Below are 19,361 nucleotides of genomic sequence, written 5' to 3'. Positions count from 1 at the left end.
ACAATTTAAAAACATTAATATTATTACTGGATGTAACAATATTATTTCGAAATATCTAAAACAAGTCGCCAAAGAGATCAGTGATATAAAAGATTTATATTATATTGTAATTTGGGACGAAATGTCCTTACAACCTGCCGTACAATATAACGAAAAAGAAGACAAAATTATTGGTTTTGGGATTGGGGAACGAGATGAACACGTAAATTCGCTGATCATGCGATTGTGTTTTATATGAGATGTCTCGCGCGTGGCACTCATATGCCTATTAGTTACGGCTTTTGCAACAATATAACCAATACAGTTCAACTTGTAAGATGTATCAAAGAATGATTGACGATAATCATAAAATCCGGTTTCAAACCAATCGGAACTGTATGCGATCAAGGAAGCGCAAATATTGCAGCTATAAATTATTGAATTCAGGAAACCAATCATAAACGATATATGGAGAATAAGAAACTCAGTAAGTACAATTGTTATAAATTTACATTTTTACTACTTATAAATTATGTATGTGTTCATAATATCAAAATATTTTAAGTTTTTTTTTAATATTTTCTTTTCATTTGTTATTTTTTTCTTTTCTTTAATAATATTGTAAATATTGTAAATATTAAAAATATATTTATTATGTATTATTAATAATTTACAGAAAATACTTTTATAGTCGAAGAACAAGAGATTGTTCCGCTTTATGATTATGTTCACCTCCAAAAAGGAGTACGTAATAATTTATTAACAAAAGATCTTCTTGACAAATACAAGAAAAAAGACGATAAAATGTTTGCGTCTTGGACTCATATTATAATATCATATGAAATAGATAAACATTCACTTTTAAGACAAAGACAGATGCCAAAATTAAGTGATAAACATATTTTTATGGATATAATTCCAAAAATGAAAAATATGCGACTCAAGTCCTTAGCCACACGGTAGCAAATTTCATGGACATTATATTGAGTTTGAATCAAGGTACAAAACATTTATTCATAAGTAAGATAAAAGAAAAGATAAAAGAAAGAAGAAAAAGATAAAAGGAAAGATAAATAAAAAATAATATAATATGAATAAATAAAAATTATATAATAATATAATATAAATAAGTAAAAGAAAATATATATTATAAATAAAATAAATAACTAAAATACATAAAACTAATATTATACAAATAAAAAAAATAATATAATACAATATAATTTGAATATATAAAATAATACATAAAAAAATAACATTTACTGGACTTACGAAGCAATTTATATATATGTAACATGCATTATATTCAAATAGTATATTTTATTGCAGGTGTTGTCAATACTAAAAAAGGCCAAATACAATTACCTGTAGATGCCGTCGCAACATCAGAAATTATATTATTTTTCGACGATCTTTTCGATTCCTTTAATGGGAAAAAAGATAAAGTTCTTTCCAGCATTATAAGTATTACAAGTGAACATCTTATTTTTTGGCAAGAAGCATGTAACAAACTTCGACGTATGGAATTTGTCGAAAAAATAAATCATATTTCTCTGCGAAGAAATGCCCCAAAATGCTTGCACAATTGGATCTGGACTATTAATGGCGCAAAACTATTATGGAATATGCTCTATAATGTCGGATTTTCACATTTAAATTTAAAATATATCAATCAAGATCCTATTGAAAACTGTTTTGGGCAAATAAGAGATAATGGTCATAGGAACATAAATCCGTCTCCGTATCAATTTGGTGCTTGTTTTAAGACTTTAATTACGACAAATTTGACATTCCGACATTCGCTTTCATCTAATTGTGAAGGAAATGAAGAAAATTCATCGCTAGCTTTATTAAATATGTTCTCTGTTGATGAAATTACAACTTCAGAGGAAGAGAAACATATTGAATGTACTGAAGCTGCAATATCAGAAACAACTGATACACATTTATTTATAGACGCGCAGAAAATATTACAAAATATTATGCGTTATGAATTACTAAGAAAATGCACAGAATGTGAACAAATGATAAATAGCTAGCTCATTTTAGAAACCATCAAAAAATCAATTAATATTTTAGAAATAAGATTTTCTTATATTCCCAGTAAGCAAAATGCTAGCAGAATGCGTGCAGATTGACGCCAATTTCGATCAGATCTCCACATCAAAACCATAGCCATCTGTGTCCTCATTAGACTCGTGTTTTGTCGACAGGACCTGTGCGACAGGCCGTGCGAGCAGATTGTCAACAGAAACCGCGCAGGTCCTGCTGCCAAACTACGCGTAGAGTCTGCGCGCAGAGTTTGCTCGGTTTCTGCCGCCAATCTGCCATCAAATTACTGCAGTCTTGCGCGGTTTTTGGTACAAATCTGCCGTCAAATATCCGACAGCAGGATCTGGCGCATATTTGACCGCAGATTGGCAGCATAATTTGATATAACAGATTCTGCGTTAAATTTGTTGCCTATTTGCCATCAAACTATGATAGCAGGCTTTGTTCAAAATCTGTTCGCGCAGGTTTGACTATCTGGGTTTGCCATGAAACGAAAATTTTAAACAAATTAATACATATATTAAACACCGAAATATTGTTGATGCCGACGCATTGTATCAATCTTAAGAATATTATGAGCAAAGAAATAGCAAAATATTTTATATTACAATGGTGTAAATTTATTAATAACATTTTAAATGGAAAAATGCAAGATGAATCGTTTAGTAATTTTATTTATAATGAAGCTAATAGGATGGCAAAACGGTATTTAAAAAAGAATTGTAAACAAAATCAACCTAACAACGGCAAAAAGTTCTCATAGGCTAATATTTATCAGTTATTGTATTTTTCGAGAACTGTGGTAACATATTATGTTTAATACTTGTAAACAAAATGTTTAATGAATTTTAATTATAACAACAACAATCTATTTTTTCTTTTGTAATTTTCAAATTTTATTTCTATTTAAGTTTTAATTATACTGGTCAACAACGATTATATTTAATAAATACTTTTTACTATTTCTTAAATTTTTTGATATACTGATTGTGAGTGTGAAATTAAAGACAGTAACAGATCTACCTCATTCTGCATTAAGTTCCACTTGTAGCCCAATATTATCTTATCAATGCATTAAGAAATATCATTTCATATTATTATTTTGATTTCTACAAATAATATGGAATGATATTGTAAAATATGTAAAATACATAGCACAGGGAATTCAAATAAGATAATTCTTTTCTGAGAGTTGTCAAAAATAAATTCTTTTTGCATCTGAAAATGAACTCATAATTAATGATATACGCCTGAATTCTTGTTAAATTCTCTATGTAAAACTTTTATTTTAATTTTAATTCAGACTTCATATTCAGAATCAACATATCAACAAACATAATAAACACTAAAAAGTATTCACTTAATAAAATCATTGTTATTTCGTTATACCAAAAATGTGTTACAAAAAGTTATATTCGATATAAAAAATGGTAACAAAATTTGAAATCAGCGCAAATAAATACACAAAAGTCATCTTCTTATTTCCATTTAACAGAAACAAAAGTTAAAATTTGTTCTGTATTATTAACATATTTATCGACTGAGTATAGTACAGAATCGATATTTAGTTCTGATTACGAGGGTACCCAATTTACGAGGGCGCGCAAACACTGTCCCCTCATAATACATGGGAGTTTGGTGGCCCTGTGTAGGGATTTGTCCCTGCATCTGGGAACACTGTGTCACAACGTGGAACTGTCTCTCAAAAAAATATAACAGTAATGTGAATTTTGACAATTGTTACAAAATTGTAATGGTGTTATAGAAGTCGTGATAGGAAATACTTGTGTGAATCCATTCTCTATATTTTGGAAAATCAATTATACATATTTCGATATATTCTTTGTATTCCTTTGTATTTCTCAATAGTTCAAAATGTCTACACGATATATGAAAAAGGTTTACGGTGGCGATGTAATCACGGAGAAAGAGAATAATGATGCGAGTGATACAGAGATTTCAGTAACCAACGACACAAAGTCTAAGTCTTTCAACGTTTTCGATGTGGTATGGGATAATAGCTATGCATATATTTATGGGCGTGATCTACTCTGACTAGACTTCAAAGTCTTTTAGTAATATATATATGACGTCATTAAACATATATCATTAATCCGGATCCTGTTCTAATAGCTTTGAAGCCTGTGAAACGTCAAGTAAATCACACCCTAAATTTATATACAATTTTTTTCTCGAATAATAATAGTACTGACAAGAAAATTTGCATTCACAGTTGAATCAGAGTTCTGACGATAGCGAAGATACGAATGATAAACAAGATGAGGAAAATATGATCCCAAACAGTGAAAATTATAATGAGGTCAAACGCAAGAAGAAGAAGAAGAAGCGTAAGAAGACAGAGAATGTTAAAAATCAGCAACAGCAAGGTGTTGAGAATAATAAAAATATAGATGAAATTGAACAAAGTATTTGGGAAGTGAACCAATTACTTGGAGAGCCAGAACCAAGTTGCAGTAAGGAGATTCACGAACCACAATGGATTAATAAAATATCTAAGGAAGATGTATTAACTATAGAGCATAAACACTTGAACCCAAATAATGAATTGAAGAAAATTTTTGGTAGTAAGACTGTACAAGCTGAACAAAGGTATAATTCTATAAATATGTATTGTATCTTTTGCAATAATTTCTTAAGATTTTATTTTTAGTTTTCATCAATTATATATATGCATATATTTCATAATATGTATATAATATATTTAATAATATATGGGGGTAGCTAATATTCACTAGTTAGCTTTTATGTACTATAAAATTTTTATTCTTGTAGCAAAAAAAAACATAGAAGTCGTCCTGGCCATTTGAAAAAAACATGGTTAACTTGTCCTCGAGATAATTGGCTACCAATTTGTAAATCTGGATTATCAATGTCTTTAGATTATTCTATGCAAAGTACAGAAAATGTACAGTATTTTGTATATGAACATAGCTCTTCATACAAACAAGCACAACTGCAATTCTTGCAGGCTGTTGAAAGCTTGGATCCAGATAACATCATTGTAAGTGAATATACAATAAACATCAAACTGCAAAATCAAGTTTAAAACTCAAATTATCTAAATATTCTGTATTTAAATATCAAAATATATTGATGTTAACACAATTACATTTCAGAACATAGTAAATGCACATTTTTACCATTTAGATGCTCTTCTACAAGTAGCTGAAATTTTTAAATTAAGTGAAGAGTTAGTATTGGCAGCAGGATTTACTGAACGAGCTTTGTACTCTTTAGAATGTGCATTTCACCCATCCTTCAATATGACATCTGCACAATGTAGATTAGATTACAGGAAACAGCAGAATCGTGCATTATTTATAACACTTTTTAAACATCTTGGGTTTGTTGGTAGACGAGCCTGTTATAGGTAAGCATTGTAGTATATAAATTCCCTAAAAAAATAATACATTTAAATGATAAAAGAAAATTATATTAAAATTTCAGAACAAGTTTAGAAATTTCTAAATTACTTTTGTCATTGGATCCGGAAGGGGATCCACTGGCAGTGGCCTTGTGCATTGATTTTTATGCCTTAAGAGCTAAGGAATATGAATGGTTTATAAAGTTTTGTAATCTGTGGGAAAACTCCAGAAGATTAACTCAATTACCAAACATATTGTATAGCCTAGCCTTGGCTCACTTTCGTTTGGGTGAAAAGGCTGATGCTAATGAACTTTTGCAGAAAGCTCTTATTATGTTTCCAGGTGTACTAATGCTTTTACTTGACAAGTGTAGTATACAAACAGATAGCAAGGTATGCAAAATTTAAGGTTTCCAACCCCTCTTTGTAACTATTGAAATAAATTGTTTCTTTCACTAGTTTCAGACTCGTGAAAGAGTTTTACATATTCTCTTTAGAAATTACTTTTTGATATGTTCTCATTCAAAATTATGCATCAAAAATATTATTCAATGATACATTTTGATACAATTTGTTTATTAGGTGATGTATCACGATTTCTTTAACTCTCAAGCACGAGTAAGTACGACACCAGCTTTAGAGAAGCTACAAAATTTATACGTAATGCGTAGCTTTCGTCTGTGGAAGGAGGCAGATATTTTGCCATGGTTAGAGACAAACGTGCATATTGTACTAAGTCGTGTTGAATTTAAAGATGATTATGTTAAGTACTGTCGAGTGAAACGTAGTAAAAGATATCAAGGGAAATTGCCAGTAAATATTTTGAGACACATTATATTATCAGATATGCAAGAAGTCATAGTTAATGCACAGGAAGTATGTTTATGTCCATATTGTTAATGTGTTGTGAAACGTATACAATAGAATCTGTTGAATCATATATTTTTATTCTAGATCGAGGATGTAAAAGCAGTGTTATCATATGACCCATTACCACCTGAAGATAGTATTGATATATACAGGATGCCAAATGAAAGAATAACTCAAAATAATTCAAACTTCTTTTCCCGTTTCTTCTCTTCATTATTCATGGGTATTGATGAAGTTGCAGCTGATATTTTAAACGGTTTCCAGATATTGTAAGTATTTAAATATAAAAGTGAAAAAATATATATATAATAGCTTAACTAAAAGTTGGAAATATATTTGCTTTCTTAATTGTGTGATCATTTAATTTTTCCCAAATAAGGTTTCCGATTTCTCGTCGCGCAGTTCCTAATTGATAATGTCAGAAGTGAGAAAATATACTAAAAATTTTTGTAAAATATGTTGAAATGAAAAAAATATGTTTATAAAATGATATTTGTGATTCATCTAGCAGATTTGTAAAGTACTCTAAATATTTTTCTTTTGCCTTAACAATCAATAAATTACATTGAAATTAATGTGACATAAAACCAACTTTTTTAAACCATCTTTCCCTTTTTTTTATTTATCATGATTTTGTCACGTTAATGCTACAGTTATTGTTTCAACAAAAAAAGTGTTCGGACTATTTCCCAAATCCGCTTGATCGATTATGAATATGATTTTGTGCACAATTTTATTTCAATGTATTTTGCAAGAACTTTTAAAATGAATTTCCTTTCTTCTGACATTATAAATCAAGATGATTGCAGTAAAGAAACTGGAGCATTTAAACTGAGTTATTAATTACATATCATAAATTAAAATTAAAAATTAATATTACATATCTAATATAATGTGTGTAATTGAATAATTAGATAATAACTATTATCTTTTTATTTAGTGAGGAGAGTGATGATCATTCACAATAATGCCATTTTTCTAATTATATGGAACCTAATGATGACAAAACGATTAAAAACAATTTAAAAAATTAAAAATGATTAAAACGATGATAATACAAATTGTGCAGTTTTAATATGTAATAACTTTAAGAATATAATACATAGCAGTAGAGAATAGAACCTAATTTCGAAATTGTTTCCTTTTTGCTACAAAAGAATTAAATAGCAAAGTTATTTCCTTCAAATATATCTGATTTTTGGAAAACTAAATTATTTCTAAATATATTATATCATCATGCTTTACGACGTTAAATATTGGTTAATTATTGTAATAAATCAATGATTACATGTTTTTATACAACTTGTACATATATATTATAAATGTATCTATATTACCGTAAATAAAATATACAGAATAAATTCTATATATGCTTTATATGTGTACGTAAATGCTTTATACATAATGTAATATAAAACAAAATAGATAATTGAATTTTAGGAATATGTTCTACTCAAATTAAGGATGAAAGAAAAAATATAAACGTTAGCATGCATGTCTTTCTTCTAAGATATAAATATTTTTTGTTTATGATGTTTGATAAAAAATAACGTGAAGTCTCTGAATCGTATTCGTCGTTTCACCCTAAAGATCAGTACAATATGTTCCTACAGTTCACTCATCGATTTCAATTACACATTGTATATAAACCACATATTATTGTTGTATTACATATAAAAAAGGTCAGCAAATATTACATTAATACTCATAGTGTGATTGTAGATTCATAAATTTGCTTTTTCACATGGTTTTGTAAGTATGAGAAACTGTCTCTTTATAAACAAACTAAAATTTTTAATCTTGTATTTAGTATCACTTAAGACAAATAATAAATTATCAAAATTTTGCAACATTTCACGGTTGAAAATATTCATTAAGAATGATTTCTCAATCGACATATTTATTTCATTTATTATATCCCTTACACCATACTGTGAAAAACGGGATTAAAACGACAAATTCCAGGACCATACTCTTGATAAGCTTTCTTTGTATGACAGACTGTATAGAATTCTGGATCACTGGCTAGTAGTGCACCACCATACCACACTGCGCAACGCTGCTTGTGATGTGATATCACACGGACGTCTATCGGTTTTGGCTGAAATATAAATATATAGTTTAATATTTTGTTGACAAGCAGGAAAAAGTAAACGTTATAATATTGTTTACCGTAATATGACTGCCACTTAGTGTTTCGCTAAGCTTAAGACGTGTATCAACGATCTTTTTGATGTCGCGTTGCAGCCTTCTACCGAAATCTTTGAACATAGTAGAACCTCCTGATAACACGATATTATTATACAACGGTCTTCTGACGTCGATGGGACAGTTTTGAATTACATCGTCAACAATTTCATTAAGCGGCGTCGTAAAATCCGGATTGGAAAACTGAAATATATATTTCCGCGTATAAAATATTAATAAATTGATTATGTGAATGATAAACTAACAGTCATATGTACAGTAACATACTTCAGGGTGAAAGAATATTTCCGGCCCAAGAAACCTTTCATATCCAACATCTACAGCAAAAGGTTGCTTGGTGATACTATTAACACCTTCGTATTTTTTAATTTTTGTGGGATCACTATCATATTTGGCAAATTCTTTCGATATATCTGGACATATGTAACAATATTTCTCTTTGATTGCTTTGGCAGTTTCTAATGATTGCTCAGGTGGTATTCCAATCTCTCGTTCCCTCAATAGACTTTGTATGAAATAAGTAATATCACGTCCCGCGATAGGAATGTGTTTTATGCAACTCCCTATAACAAAACCTTCTGCCTGTAAGATATAATATTCATTGTCACTGTAAACTTTATAAGCATAAATTATACATAAAATTTGATAAGTTTAATAAAGTTGTGTACATACTACTGGAATTACATGAGTTACACCATCTCCACTATCAACAACAACACCTGTCAAAGTACGATCTTCTACATTTTTGGCAGTCCATGAAGCAGCTAATGCAAGAACAGCTTGTACAGCTATATAAAGTCCTGGTACATTAAAGGACTCAAACATAATTTCTGCTGTGTATTCTCGATTTTCTGGAGTATTTAGGGGTGGTTCTGTTAACAGAAAGTAATGATCTTCAGGTTCCGATCTGAGGTACTTGAAAATACATTGTTGCAGAAACTTCTCCATTAAATCCCAATCTTCTACCAGCCCATGCCTCACAGGATACTATATGTGCAAGTTAAAATTGGAAAATATCATTATTAAATATGCATCTCACTATTGAATATGATTTTGTTTCTCAGGAGAATATTGTGTAGATAGGTACTTTAACTGAATATCCGGTAGCTTCAAAAGCTTCATCTCCGATATAAGCATCCAGATCTTCAACACCTTTAGTAATTCTTCTTGCATTATTGTCACCTACTTTAGCTGTTTCTTTAATAGCGATTGCTGAGGGTATAGTCAGCTGAGGTTCTTTGTTGCCAGCAAATCCCAATTTTGTATATCTACAAAATAATATTTAAAGAAGTTAATAAATGTAGCATATGATATATATTTTATTATATGGCAAAATAAGGTTTCTATCATAAGAATTGATACAGGATATACACATATGAATCATCGAAGAGGTGCGGTCGCGCTCTATCAAGTTTTATCTACTATATAATACATGTCAGTGACATATCAGTCATTATAACCTTAATTCTAAGCTCCACCCTAAATTGATTATCTTCTGCATATATTCTACAGCTTTGGGAATTGCACTTACCCAGTACCTACGTCAATGACGCACGCAGGTAAACGTCCGAGCATGATTTCAATTATATTATCCTATTATTCCGGTAAAACACACTTAACTGACAACTATAACAGCTAACCATCGAAAAACTGAAAATCAGAGAAGCATTCACACTGACATTTTTTGAGTGCGATTAACGACATCTAAGGTCCATTTTTTATAATTGGTTTCTTGCACCAGTGCGAGAAGTGTAAAATGAAGTGTATAAGGCCAAGTTCCACAACTTGCTTTAAACGGAGTTTAAAGCTAAACCGATGGTTAAAAGCAATAGTATATGCGCATATATTGCTTTTAATCATCGGTTTAGCTTTAAACTTCGTTTAAAGCAAGTTGTGGAACTGGGCCTAAATGTGCAGAGAGAAACCTGAAAGCGACCAACACGGCATTTTCTGCGACACTTGCTAGATTCACACTGCATCCGACGTGCGTCGTCCGTTATCCGACGGTACGAAGCCGTGCGAAATGCTATTCATATTGCATACGTTAACTAATACGATTTAAAGTCTGTAGGTGGCGTAAATGGTTAATGGTGACTACAGTTCCTCTAAAGCTCTAAACACAATGCCAGGCAACAGGCAACAGGCCAGGCCAGGCAACCAATCATAATAGATTATTCTTGTAATAGTCAATTGTGATTGGTCTATTTTTATTCTTATTGCCTGTTGCCTGGCATTGTGTTTAGGGCTTAATAGTAATATGCGCATAACCTAAAAAGTTAGAATTGATATTTATTTATTCCATAGACATATATAATAGACTGAGCATAGCGGGTTTGGCAGAACGGTGAGAGAGGCAAGATATCGGGGAAGTTTTCTTTCCTTGTCTGCGCAGTCGAATAGGCAATCGTCTAGTGACAGCCAATGGCACAGACTCATGACAGCAAGAAATACGCATAAGCGTAGTTATGTACGGGCAACAAGATAATATATATATGTGTAAGATATATGTAATATTTTTCTTCACTATTGTTAACTCTACTTTATCGCCTACTTTCCGACCATAAGAAATGTCTTGTATGAAAAAAGTCTGACATGAAAAAATGTCTTGTATGCTAAAATGTCTTGTGTGCTAAAATGTCTCGAACTAAGTAACAAAACTTTATTCTGTCTATCGACAACTCTAATGACATAAACTTTATAATATATTAAGATGAGTAAGGTATACCATATTTTCCCAATTTTGTCCAGATTGCCCTTCATACCATGCGTTATCGTACGACAAATGTTGAATCATGACCAACATTTCGTCCGACATCGGACGATGACGGACGGCCAAGCGATTCGATGATACGAAGTAAAATCCTGCTTTTTGATTGGTTGCGGAGCGTCGTACGACGTACGTCGGATGCAGTGTGAATCCAACATATGCCTGGAGGTCTAAAAAAGGGGAGGAGGGAGGAGGAGCAGGAAAAATAAAAATATATATTAAATATTAAATCTTCGAATACATGTTATCGTATCAAAGTCTTCTGTATAATAAACGATTTGACATGTCTGGAGACACATGATGTATCGTTGCCCGCGTCCCGTTCCCTTCGTCCTGCTTCTCAATTCAGCATTCCGTCCGCTTCGAACATTCGTTCGTGGCACTGACAGTGGCCGTCGGTGGGCATTCGATTCGCTCGAAGGAGCATGTGTTAATTAACGACCGATTATAAATATTCCGCGAATCGACGAAATATCTGAACTTTTAAAAGAAGCATCAAAGAAAATCACGTTGATGTTGTCATGGGTGAAATCTCACCCTGGTATATTTTTTTATTTTCGAAATAAAAAAACTAAACGAATGCAATTAAATGTTATTTATCATCATTGAATATTAGATGAAAAGTAGAAGAGTTATTGTCCGCAGCGCATAATCTTCCTGTATAAAATGTCGAATTGAAACATATTAAAAAGTATTGACGTTTTGAATACGTCTGAATTCTGCTTTCTGATCCGAAAAAAGGGACTGAAAAGTATTAGTTCCCATTAAATTTCACCGCGCTAAATGCGAGATGGCAGTGGTGAATGCTTCGCATTAAAAAGGATTCAATTCATTTTAAATATGCCTTGTATTCAATCCAAATTGATAATTTTCAAATGCGAACTTTCGCATTGAAAAGTATTCACTTCTTCTCCTGATTGTTTTCGGATTCAGAGGCATACAAGATTTTCACGTTCTATTCCCCGTCGCATTGAAAAGTATTGGCCCGCGATCCAATCTGAGATTCTCGCAAAGCAGAATTCACGACGAAATCTCGTGAATGCGAAACAATAATTTTAAATATGACATTTTATACAGGACTAACATTTAATAAGAACGAAACAAAATTCACATGGGATGAAATTCCACTCTTTAACGCTACCATGACCTTTAATTATTCTCCGAAAACGGTGTCACAACAACTTTGACACTCTGTACAATTAGTTGCTAACACATCTTCTAATCATACACATTCCTCTTTAATTAACATAAAGCTAACAAATATCCGATGCTTCGACAGAATAATTTTCTTTATTTTCAATAATCAATAAATAGTAAATCAATGTTGTGTACAATTGAAACGAGTTCCCCTCGTCGTTCCGGAATCTTCCAGAAAAGAAAAGACGCCCAAGGGCAAGTCTCTCTTGCTTCAACCGCCGCCGAGGCCCGCAATGTTTACATCGTGCCGATTGTGTTGATCGGCTCGCGAACGACGACACGTTTTGCCCTTCATATTATAATACTCGCGCACCTCGTGTATTCGACTTCATTCCATCAGCAGCAGCTGTGCGCGACGCGCTCGTCACTTCCGTCTCGTGTAATTAAAAGAAATATATCTCGTTGGTCCTCGAGATACTCAATCGGCATCACGTTGATTAATCGCACGGTCGAATCGCGAGTATCGGTATTAGAAGCGTGAGCGAGTGAAATCCGGAGGACTCCAGCAAGGCGGGAAGCAGGACGTCGGCAGCGATACGTCACGTTTTTAGATATGTGGAATCATTTATTATACGGGAAATCTCCGATAACGAGAGCGGACGTTTGACGAATTTTCCGGGAATAAGAAGTTGGAATTTCGCGCTCGGCATTCACGATACGCCATCATCCGACTAGTAATCATGACTTTATGAATCTGCAATTACTCTCGTTAATCTCTGTCTATCTATTTATTGCGTTGTTGTATACAAGAGATATTGATTCAGACGGAGACGGATAACGGTCCATGAACGCGGATCTCTAATTCATCACGTTCTCAATCAAACATTCTAAATAATTCTCAACTGTGTGAGTATACCGGTCTTGTGTAGAATATTCAACGTCATACCGCTTCTTAGACTGCGACCTTTTTTGTTTTAGGTCAGCGCTTCTTTCAAGTCTGTTTACTCTCGTTACGGGATCTAAATTTAAATGTCCATTCGTAAAAGAGTATTTTCGAGAGCACACAACTGTTGTCTCCGTTTCTTGTCTCCGTTTCATTTTTTTTCGTCAACTCTTTCAAGAGCACCAAGTCGTATCTAGACTTTCAATGTCAATGAAAATAAAACAACCGTAGCGAATATTCTCCACTCATCTCGACCAAACATCCTTTCTCTACCGCAGCTTACCAACCAGAAACGTTAAACTTTTGTTCCAGACGTTGCGGGAAGCAAATCTGGCGGCCGCGGATGCTGCACCGGAGGATCCGGTTCGGGCAGAGCAGAGTCGACCGAAAGGTAAAATTTACAAGTTTCCTACACATCTGTGTTCAACTTTTTACAATCTTTGCCTTTGTAACTTGTTTCTCATCAGCTCTCTTGAAAGTTTCAAGTCTCATTTAAATTTTCAATGTTGGAACAAAAATATAAAGATAAAAATTCTGTATTAAAATATTTCCGTATTTTCGATTCGTCCCGATCAAAGATATTCTCTCTCTACCGCAGGTTATCAAACGGGAAAATTATTTTTCTGTTTCAGTTGTTGCGGAAAGCAACAGCAATCCGGCGTACGCGGATGCCGCACCGGAGGATCCGGCTCGGGCCAAACAGAGTCGGCTTGAAAGTAAGTTTACAAGTTTACTATAGTCCTCTGTTGACCCTTGGCGATCTAGAGCTGGAATATAATTTCCGGCTCGACTTGAATTACGATTGCAGAGGGTAAACTACTCTTTTACTCACCCGCACTCGTTGGTCAAATCTGATGAGCAACTGTGAATTTTTTGTTACAGAATTGAAGCGGAACGTGGCCGGCTCTGACTGCAAGACGTTTCGGTGAGTCAAAATGAAAAGAGAAACCAAATTCTGCATGACGGATGTGGGACTATAAAATATCGTTCGAGTCAATGCGAATTGCAAATAGATTCTTACATGTATATATTTGTGATGTTGAATAAAACACATTGCACGACAATAACCAGGGGATTACTTGATCGATAGCCTGTATAATATACGAGATTTAAAATACTGAATGATTCTCTTTTGATGTTCAGTCATCTGAATAAGAGATATTCATATGTACAAACGCGATATCGTCATCAGCTGCTTTATTTTCATTTTTCAAGCGGGCCGCAGAATTATTTAACAATTTAATTATTTGACAATATTCAATTGTCCGTGTAAAATATATTCATACGCATAAATGCCGATATTGTTGACTACCTTTCTTTTATTTGCAAAACAGGCTGTAGAATTATTTGGCAATATTGTCCATTCATCACGATCCCTATTGTCTCGAGTAGCGTATAATGCGCGCAGAAATTGCGCCAACGCACGCTGAGCTTGAGATATCCTCGCTCACGTGCTTTTGAATATCGCGACTGCGGTTATCAAAATACGCGTTTTTACCCGCGCTGCTAACAAAGAAGGCTTAAATTCTCATTTCGCCAAAGTATCGCGAACGTAAGCTTCGTTATGACGGAGCTATCATGCATGAAAACTTTGCCCCGCTCCTCTCTCTTTGCGCTCCCACGGGGCGACCGGCTTCTAATTGTCTAATCTTTCCTCGCGTGCATTCGCGTCGCGAATATTTCACCTGTAGATATCGATACTCCCACGTTTTCGTGACTTTTCAGACGCAATCGCGAAAAGCGCCGTAATAATCCATTGGACGAGTCAATAAATTTTCACACGGTTCTTGCTCCTCGCCGATCAAGTTTATAGAGTCCGTTTCGCAGCGAGCAAAAAGTTTCCACCGATGGCGAGTAAAACGTTCGTTAATTTACGCAAATGTTACCGCTCTAATACAAGTATCGACCGCGTCGCGGAAGTGTAGCGAAAGTGTAGCAATCAACGTGGGACGCGTTGCAAGATGGATACTGCGCAACACGGAGAGCGGCAGCGGACATGGACGAACATTGGTGGATCCAGTTGGATGCAATGGAACATCACCAATATCATCATCGGTGAGCGTTTGACTCAATGCTCGCAGAGAGCTCTTTTATTATTATATTGTGCATGCCGCAAATTTGCATTGACTTTTGTAACGACAAATATATTCCATGAATTATTGCCATATATTATGGCCATATATTATTGCCATATATTGTTACCATATATTGTTGCCATATATTGTTGCCATATATTATTGCCACATATTGCCATGTATTATCGCCATATATTATGGCCACTTGAAATCGCGCAAACAATCGAGAAAACTGAATTTGCCGATAATCGCAAAGGCGCGCGGCAGACGTCACGGACAGATGACAGCAGTCCGTTTCAGGACTGCCCGAAAACAATGCTGTTGCTGCAATTTAACTTTAAACCGGCGTCCAGTTGCAGGAAACTTTTTATCGCGGACTAACCCCTCGAGCGGAATATTCCTGAGAAGCATTCTTGACATAAACGCTAGTTATAAGAGAACTTGCTTCGTTAGGGCCTCGTCGCAGTATCGTTATCGCGGAAGATAAGAAAGAAAGGAGTTGTTAAACATCCGCACCGTTGTGAAAAGAGGGATGATGGTGTCCCTTCGCGAGTAAAATGTTAGGCCCTTGCGAACGCGTGCGTTAAATTCCACCGCGGCTGCGAACGGGACGTTGTAACGGGACGATGTAATTAATAGCTCGATTATTGCGTACATCGCAAAATGGTATGGGAATTTTATATTTATTTTAATCCGTTCTATGTGAATTCTTAGGAGCGGGGAATTTGTGAAACACACTCTATACATATGTTTCCGATTGCAATTTTAGTATTATTTCAACTTCGAATTATTAACTTAAGGAATGCCAACGTGTGTATATATTTATAAAATAAAAATTATTCTAAATTTTCTCACATCTCGCAATCCTAAGAGACATACTCGTACACACATACATATTCGGCCTGTTTTCTGTATTAATAGTCTTTGATATTTTCCGATACGTAATACATATTTTGAAACATTTTCTTTGGATATTATATCAAACGGATTTTGCGTGCCACGCAATATCATTCGGACTACACGGATATTATTATTTTGATTATTTTGATTTCTTTGATATTCATTAAGAATTGTCAAAAACGCAACTGCCATGCTGAACGACTCAATTGTCGTGTGAAATGTTTCAAATTTCACAAATTTATATAAAATTTTTTATTTTTCACTAATTCACAGAAGTCTTTCACTTTTCACTAGTTCACGCTAGGGAAAAGATTCATGATCGCTGCCCTGAGCAGCTGCAACGCTTTTCCAATTATCTATGTCGGCGCGCTTCTACTCCTCAGATTTCTGTCATTAATAACTCGATAATTATTGCGAATCTCGCAAAACGGTATGGGACTTTTATGTTTGTCTCAACCCAATCTACCCTCACATTTCGGGTTGGCAGCTAATTACCGGACACTTCGTATGATCTTCATGATATTAATCATACACAATGTCAATTATTTTTTTTTTGTACATGTTAACATGTTAATTCATGTTATAATCGCGTAACAATGTGCGAGACCGTACTTGTCAAGTACGCTATTATGGTTGTAGCACAGATATAAACCACCTGAAAATGGATGTAGCACGGACTGCCACCATATGCAGGTTTCACTGCCGAAACCTAAAAGTGGATGTAGCCTTGTAGTTCCTCTCAAAATGAATGCAGATGGCGCCCTTTCCCAATGCGGAAAGTCGGTGTCGCCGAAAACGCCGTGTTGGCCGCTCTCATGTTCCTTTCTGTTTGTTTAACGAGGTTCGAGTTTTGGTTAAATTTTGTGGAAACTAGTAAATTATGATTCAAATCTCAACTAAAGAGCTGATTTTTAGTCGAGATTCAAACCACAGTTTATCCAATAGCGAATCCGGTCGCTTGCACTAGTGCATACTGAGTGCGACAAAGGCCTGTTCATAGTCCGTTTTTATACTTCGCTTTATACTGAAGATGTATTTAAGATCGCTTAAATACATCTTCAGTAATTTCTTAATCAATAAAACGATTCGTACAGATGCTGTACAGATAATTTTACTGGTTAAAAAGTATTCGAAGATGTATTTAAGACGATTTTTAAATATAAGTACGAACTATGAATAGGCCTTTATCGCACTTAGTGTGCACTAGTGCAAAAGATCGAATTTGCTATAATTTTACTACTTGCATTCGATTTTGAGCAAGTACAACGAGTATTAGAATGTCACTTTTAATTAATATTTAAATTTAGAATTTGTAGGTAATAATGTGACACTAAAGTAGTAGTAAATTTAAATATTAATAAGAACATAAATATATATTAAAGCAATAAGATAATTTTCTTCTACGTGACTCACATATGTGCTATCCTAACGTGTTACGTTTTCATTAGTATGTTCCAGTGCAACTAAAAAAAGATAATTTGTGTCTCTCTCCGTATATAGCAACATCAAAAACAACATTATTCAAATGCAAACTATATTGTCTTTTTTGAGTTATACAGAAAGAAATGCATTCCAGTATTATTATAGTTTAGTAGCAGTTAAACCTTAATTGTGGACGTGACTATACACAGTGACCTTCTCTGTGCATGATTATATCCATTTACCGCGTTTTCAAAAAAGACTAATATTACATTCACGCATATGCGTCACTACGTAGGTACGTATACATTTGTTTCAAAGATGTGTAGAGGTAATTTTGCATGCATAAAATATTCAGTTTCAATTGGTTTCAACGAGATCTGTCAAACAGTGGTTAATGGTATGCTTAATATCTTTGTAATTTACTTAGTATAACGCGCCATCACAACTTAGACCTTTAATAATCTTCAAATACACAGAATTCATGATAACTTTTCTTAATTTAACAGATATGGCAATGGACATCTCTGTTCAGTATTGACTGTTGTCTCAGAGCTGCTTGTTCAAATATAGGCTCTTAGCTATGCTGTTGAAATGTTGATTGGTATGCTCAGAAAGAATGAAATAAATCATAAATTACAAGGAATTTGATACTAAAGAAGATTATTATGTATCAAAGTACATATATATTGTGGTAGCAGAATATTAATCTTACAAGAAGCATATTTGCAAATTGATATCTGTACAAGAAGAACTGTTCATCATGCAGAAACTACCTTCTGAAATTTTTCTGGGAAGTGGTGGCACTCTCCATCGTTCTTTAATGTTTATGCTGAAATTAGGTTGGCAGTCAAGATTTCGTTTACCGGTGCTCCTGGTTATTGTTTTTGTTGCTATGGACTATAGGTTACAATTAGAGATCGAGTTTGGAAATAACATGGAACAACATAATCATTTGTGATCAAAGCAGGAAGAATTATATAGATATAAGACTGTATTTATTTATGTATTTGAAGCATATATATATATACAAAGAGCATGTAATACGCAAATGTTTTAATAATAATGATATATAGATTGGTTCATGTTAAAAGTTTATTTGGAATATTTTGAAAAAAATGAATATTTTGAAAAAAATGAATATTTTTTCTAATATTGTATTTCTTCCAAGATATTTTAAGTGAACATTTAAAATGGGACATTCTATACATTTATATTAACACTTTGACCGCTGTTATCATACATATATATGATGCTGTTCCAAAACCCTTGTAAAAGAATATTTATGGATAGTGATAGTTTATAATTATAATGTTATAGGAGCTATGTAAGTCTAGTTGTACAGATTTTATTCATTATTTATGTAAGTTATCTAAATGTACCGGCAGTTGAAAATTTTATTAAGATAAATACAGCTGTCAAAGTGTTATAATATATTGTATCCATTAATATTTATATTATATGCTGATATTACAAAAGTGAAATATTAATCTATATTACATTGTAATGTCTAGAATATAGCTTTTCAAAGATAATATATGTTAGAGAAAAACATGCAGTGACATTGTGCAGTGATCATTTTTTGTAAATATTTTATTAATATTAGAGGTAAAAATCTTTTGTTCT

The 19,361-nt window shown here is 33.3% G+C and overlaps 3 protein-coding genes and 1 long non-coding RNA gene across 5 annotated transcripts; 3 read left to right on the top strand and 1 right to left on the bottom strand.

Moving 5' to 3' along the window:
* The first annotated feature begins 913 nt into the window (after window positions 1–913).
* LOC112589469 (uncharacterized) lies at window positions 914–2,018 on the top strand. Its single transcript, XM_025302825.1, has 2 exons — window positions 914–978; window positions 1,309–2,018. The coding sequence occupies exons 1-2, from the start codon at window positions 951–953 to the stop codon at window positions 2,016–2,018; spliced, it is 738 nt and encodes a 245-aa protein (XP_025158610.1). The 5' UTR covers window positions 914–950.
* Window positions 2,019–3,711: 1,693 nt separating this feature from the next.
* Window positions 3,712–7,526, top strand: Nulp1 (Nuclear localized protein 1). Of its 2 annotated transcripts, none has more exons than XM_011146508.3 (8): window positions 3,712–4,038; window positions 4,265–4,641; window positions 4,825–5,053; window positions 5,169–5,422; window positions 5,500–5,809; window positions 5,999–6,292; window positions 6,371–6,555; window positions 7,227–7,526. In XM_011146508.3, exons 1-8 carry the CDS (start codon window positions 3,907–3,909, stop codon window positions 7,252–7,254), a joined length of 1,809 nt encoding a protein of 602 aa, XP_011144810.1. In that variant the 5' UTR covers window positions 3,712–3,906; the 3' UTR covers window positions 7,255–7,526. The 2 variants fall into 2 exon arrangements, with proteins under 2 accessions (XP_011144810.1, XP_025158617.1); XM_025302832.1 differs by lacking the exon at window positions 7,227–7,526 and adding an exon at window positions 6,666–6,742.
* A 391-nt stretch (window positions 7,527–7,917) lies between these two features.
* Arp3 (Actin-related protein 3) lies at window positions 7,918–10,484 on the bottom strand. The gene is made up of 7 exons (XM_011146509.3): window positions 10,420–10,484; window positions 10,026–10,144; window positions 9,582–9,762; window positions 9,167–9,481; window positions 8,762–9,076; window positions 8,459–8,677; window positions 7,918–8,387 (listed from the first exon to the last, which is right to left on the bottom strand). The coding sequence occupies exons 2-7, from the start codon at window positions 10,067–10,069 to the stop codon at window positions 8,208–8,210; spliced, it is 1,254 nt and encodes a 417-aa protein (XP_011144811.1). The 5' UTR covers window positions 10,070–10,144; window positions 10,420–10,484; the 3' UTR covers window positions 7,918–8,207.
* Window positions 10,485–10,530: 46 nt separating this feature from the next.
* LOC112589471 (uncharacterized) lies at window positions 10,531–11,441 on the top strand. Its single transcript, XR_003113571.1, has 3 exons — window positions 10,531–10,584; window positions 10,799–10,990; window positions 11,243–11,441. It is a non-coding gene; the product is annotated as an uncharacterized LOC112589471 (long non-coding RNA).
* Window positions 11,442–19,361: the final 7,920 nt, after the last annotated feature.

Source organism: Harpegnathos saltator, unplaced genomic scaffold (assembly GCF_003227715.2).
Source record: "Harpegnathos saltator strain DR-91 unplaced genomic scaffold, Hsal_v8.6 scaffold515, whole genome shotgun sequence".
Taxonomy (NCBI): domain Eukaryota; kingdom Metazoa; phylum Arthropoda; class Insecta; order Hymenoptera; family Formicidae; genus Harpegnathos; species Harpegnathos saltator.
This window is presented reverse-complemented; position numbering and strand designations above follow the sequence as displayed.

Bases quoted from the DNA above. Each gene is read 5' to 3' on its own strand.
- LOC112589469 (XM_025302825.1), top strand. From the start codon at position 951: ATGGACATTATATTGAGTTTGAATCAAG. The intron at 979-1,308 runs GTACAAAACATT...ATTTTATTGCAG, and splicing joins TATATTGAGTTTGAATCAAG to GTGTTGTCAATACTAAAAAA.
- Nulp1 (XM_025302832.1), top strand. From the start codon at position 3,907: ATGTCTACACGATATATGAAAAAGGTTTACGGTGGCGATGTAATCACG. The intron at 4,039-4,264 runs GTATGGGATAAT...TTGCATTCACAG, and splicing joins CTTTCAACGTTTTCGATGTG to TTGAATCAGAGTTCTGACGA. The intron at 6,293-6,370 runs GTATGTTTATGT...TTTTTATTCTAG, and splicing joins TCATAGTTAATGCACAGGAA to ATCGAGGATGTAAAAGCAGT.
- Arp3 (XM_011146509.3), bottom strand. From the start codon at position 10,069: ATGCTCGGACGTTTACCTGCGTGCGTCATTGACGTAGGTACTGG. The intron at 9,482-9,581 runs GTACCTATCTAC...TTGCACATATAG, and splicing joins CTACCGGATATTCAGTTAAA to TATCCTGTGAGGCATGGGCT. The intron at 8,678-8,761 runs GTATGTTACTGT...TATATATTTCAG, and splicing joins AAATATTCTTTCACCCTGAA to TTTTCCAATCCGGATTTTAC.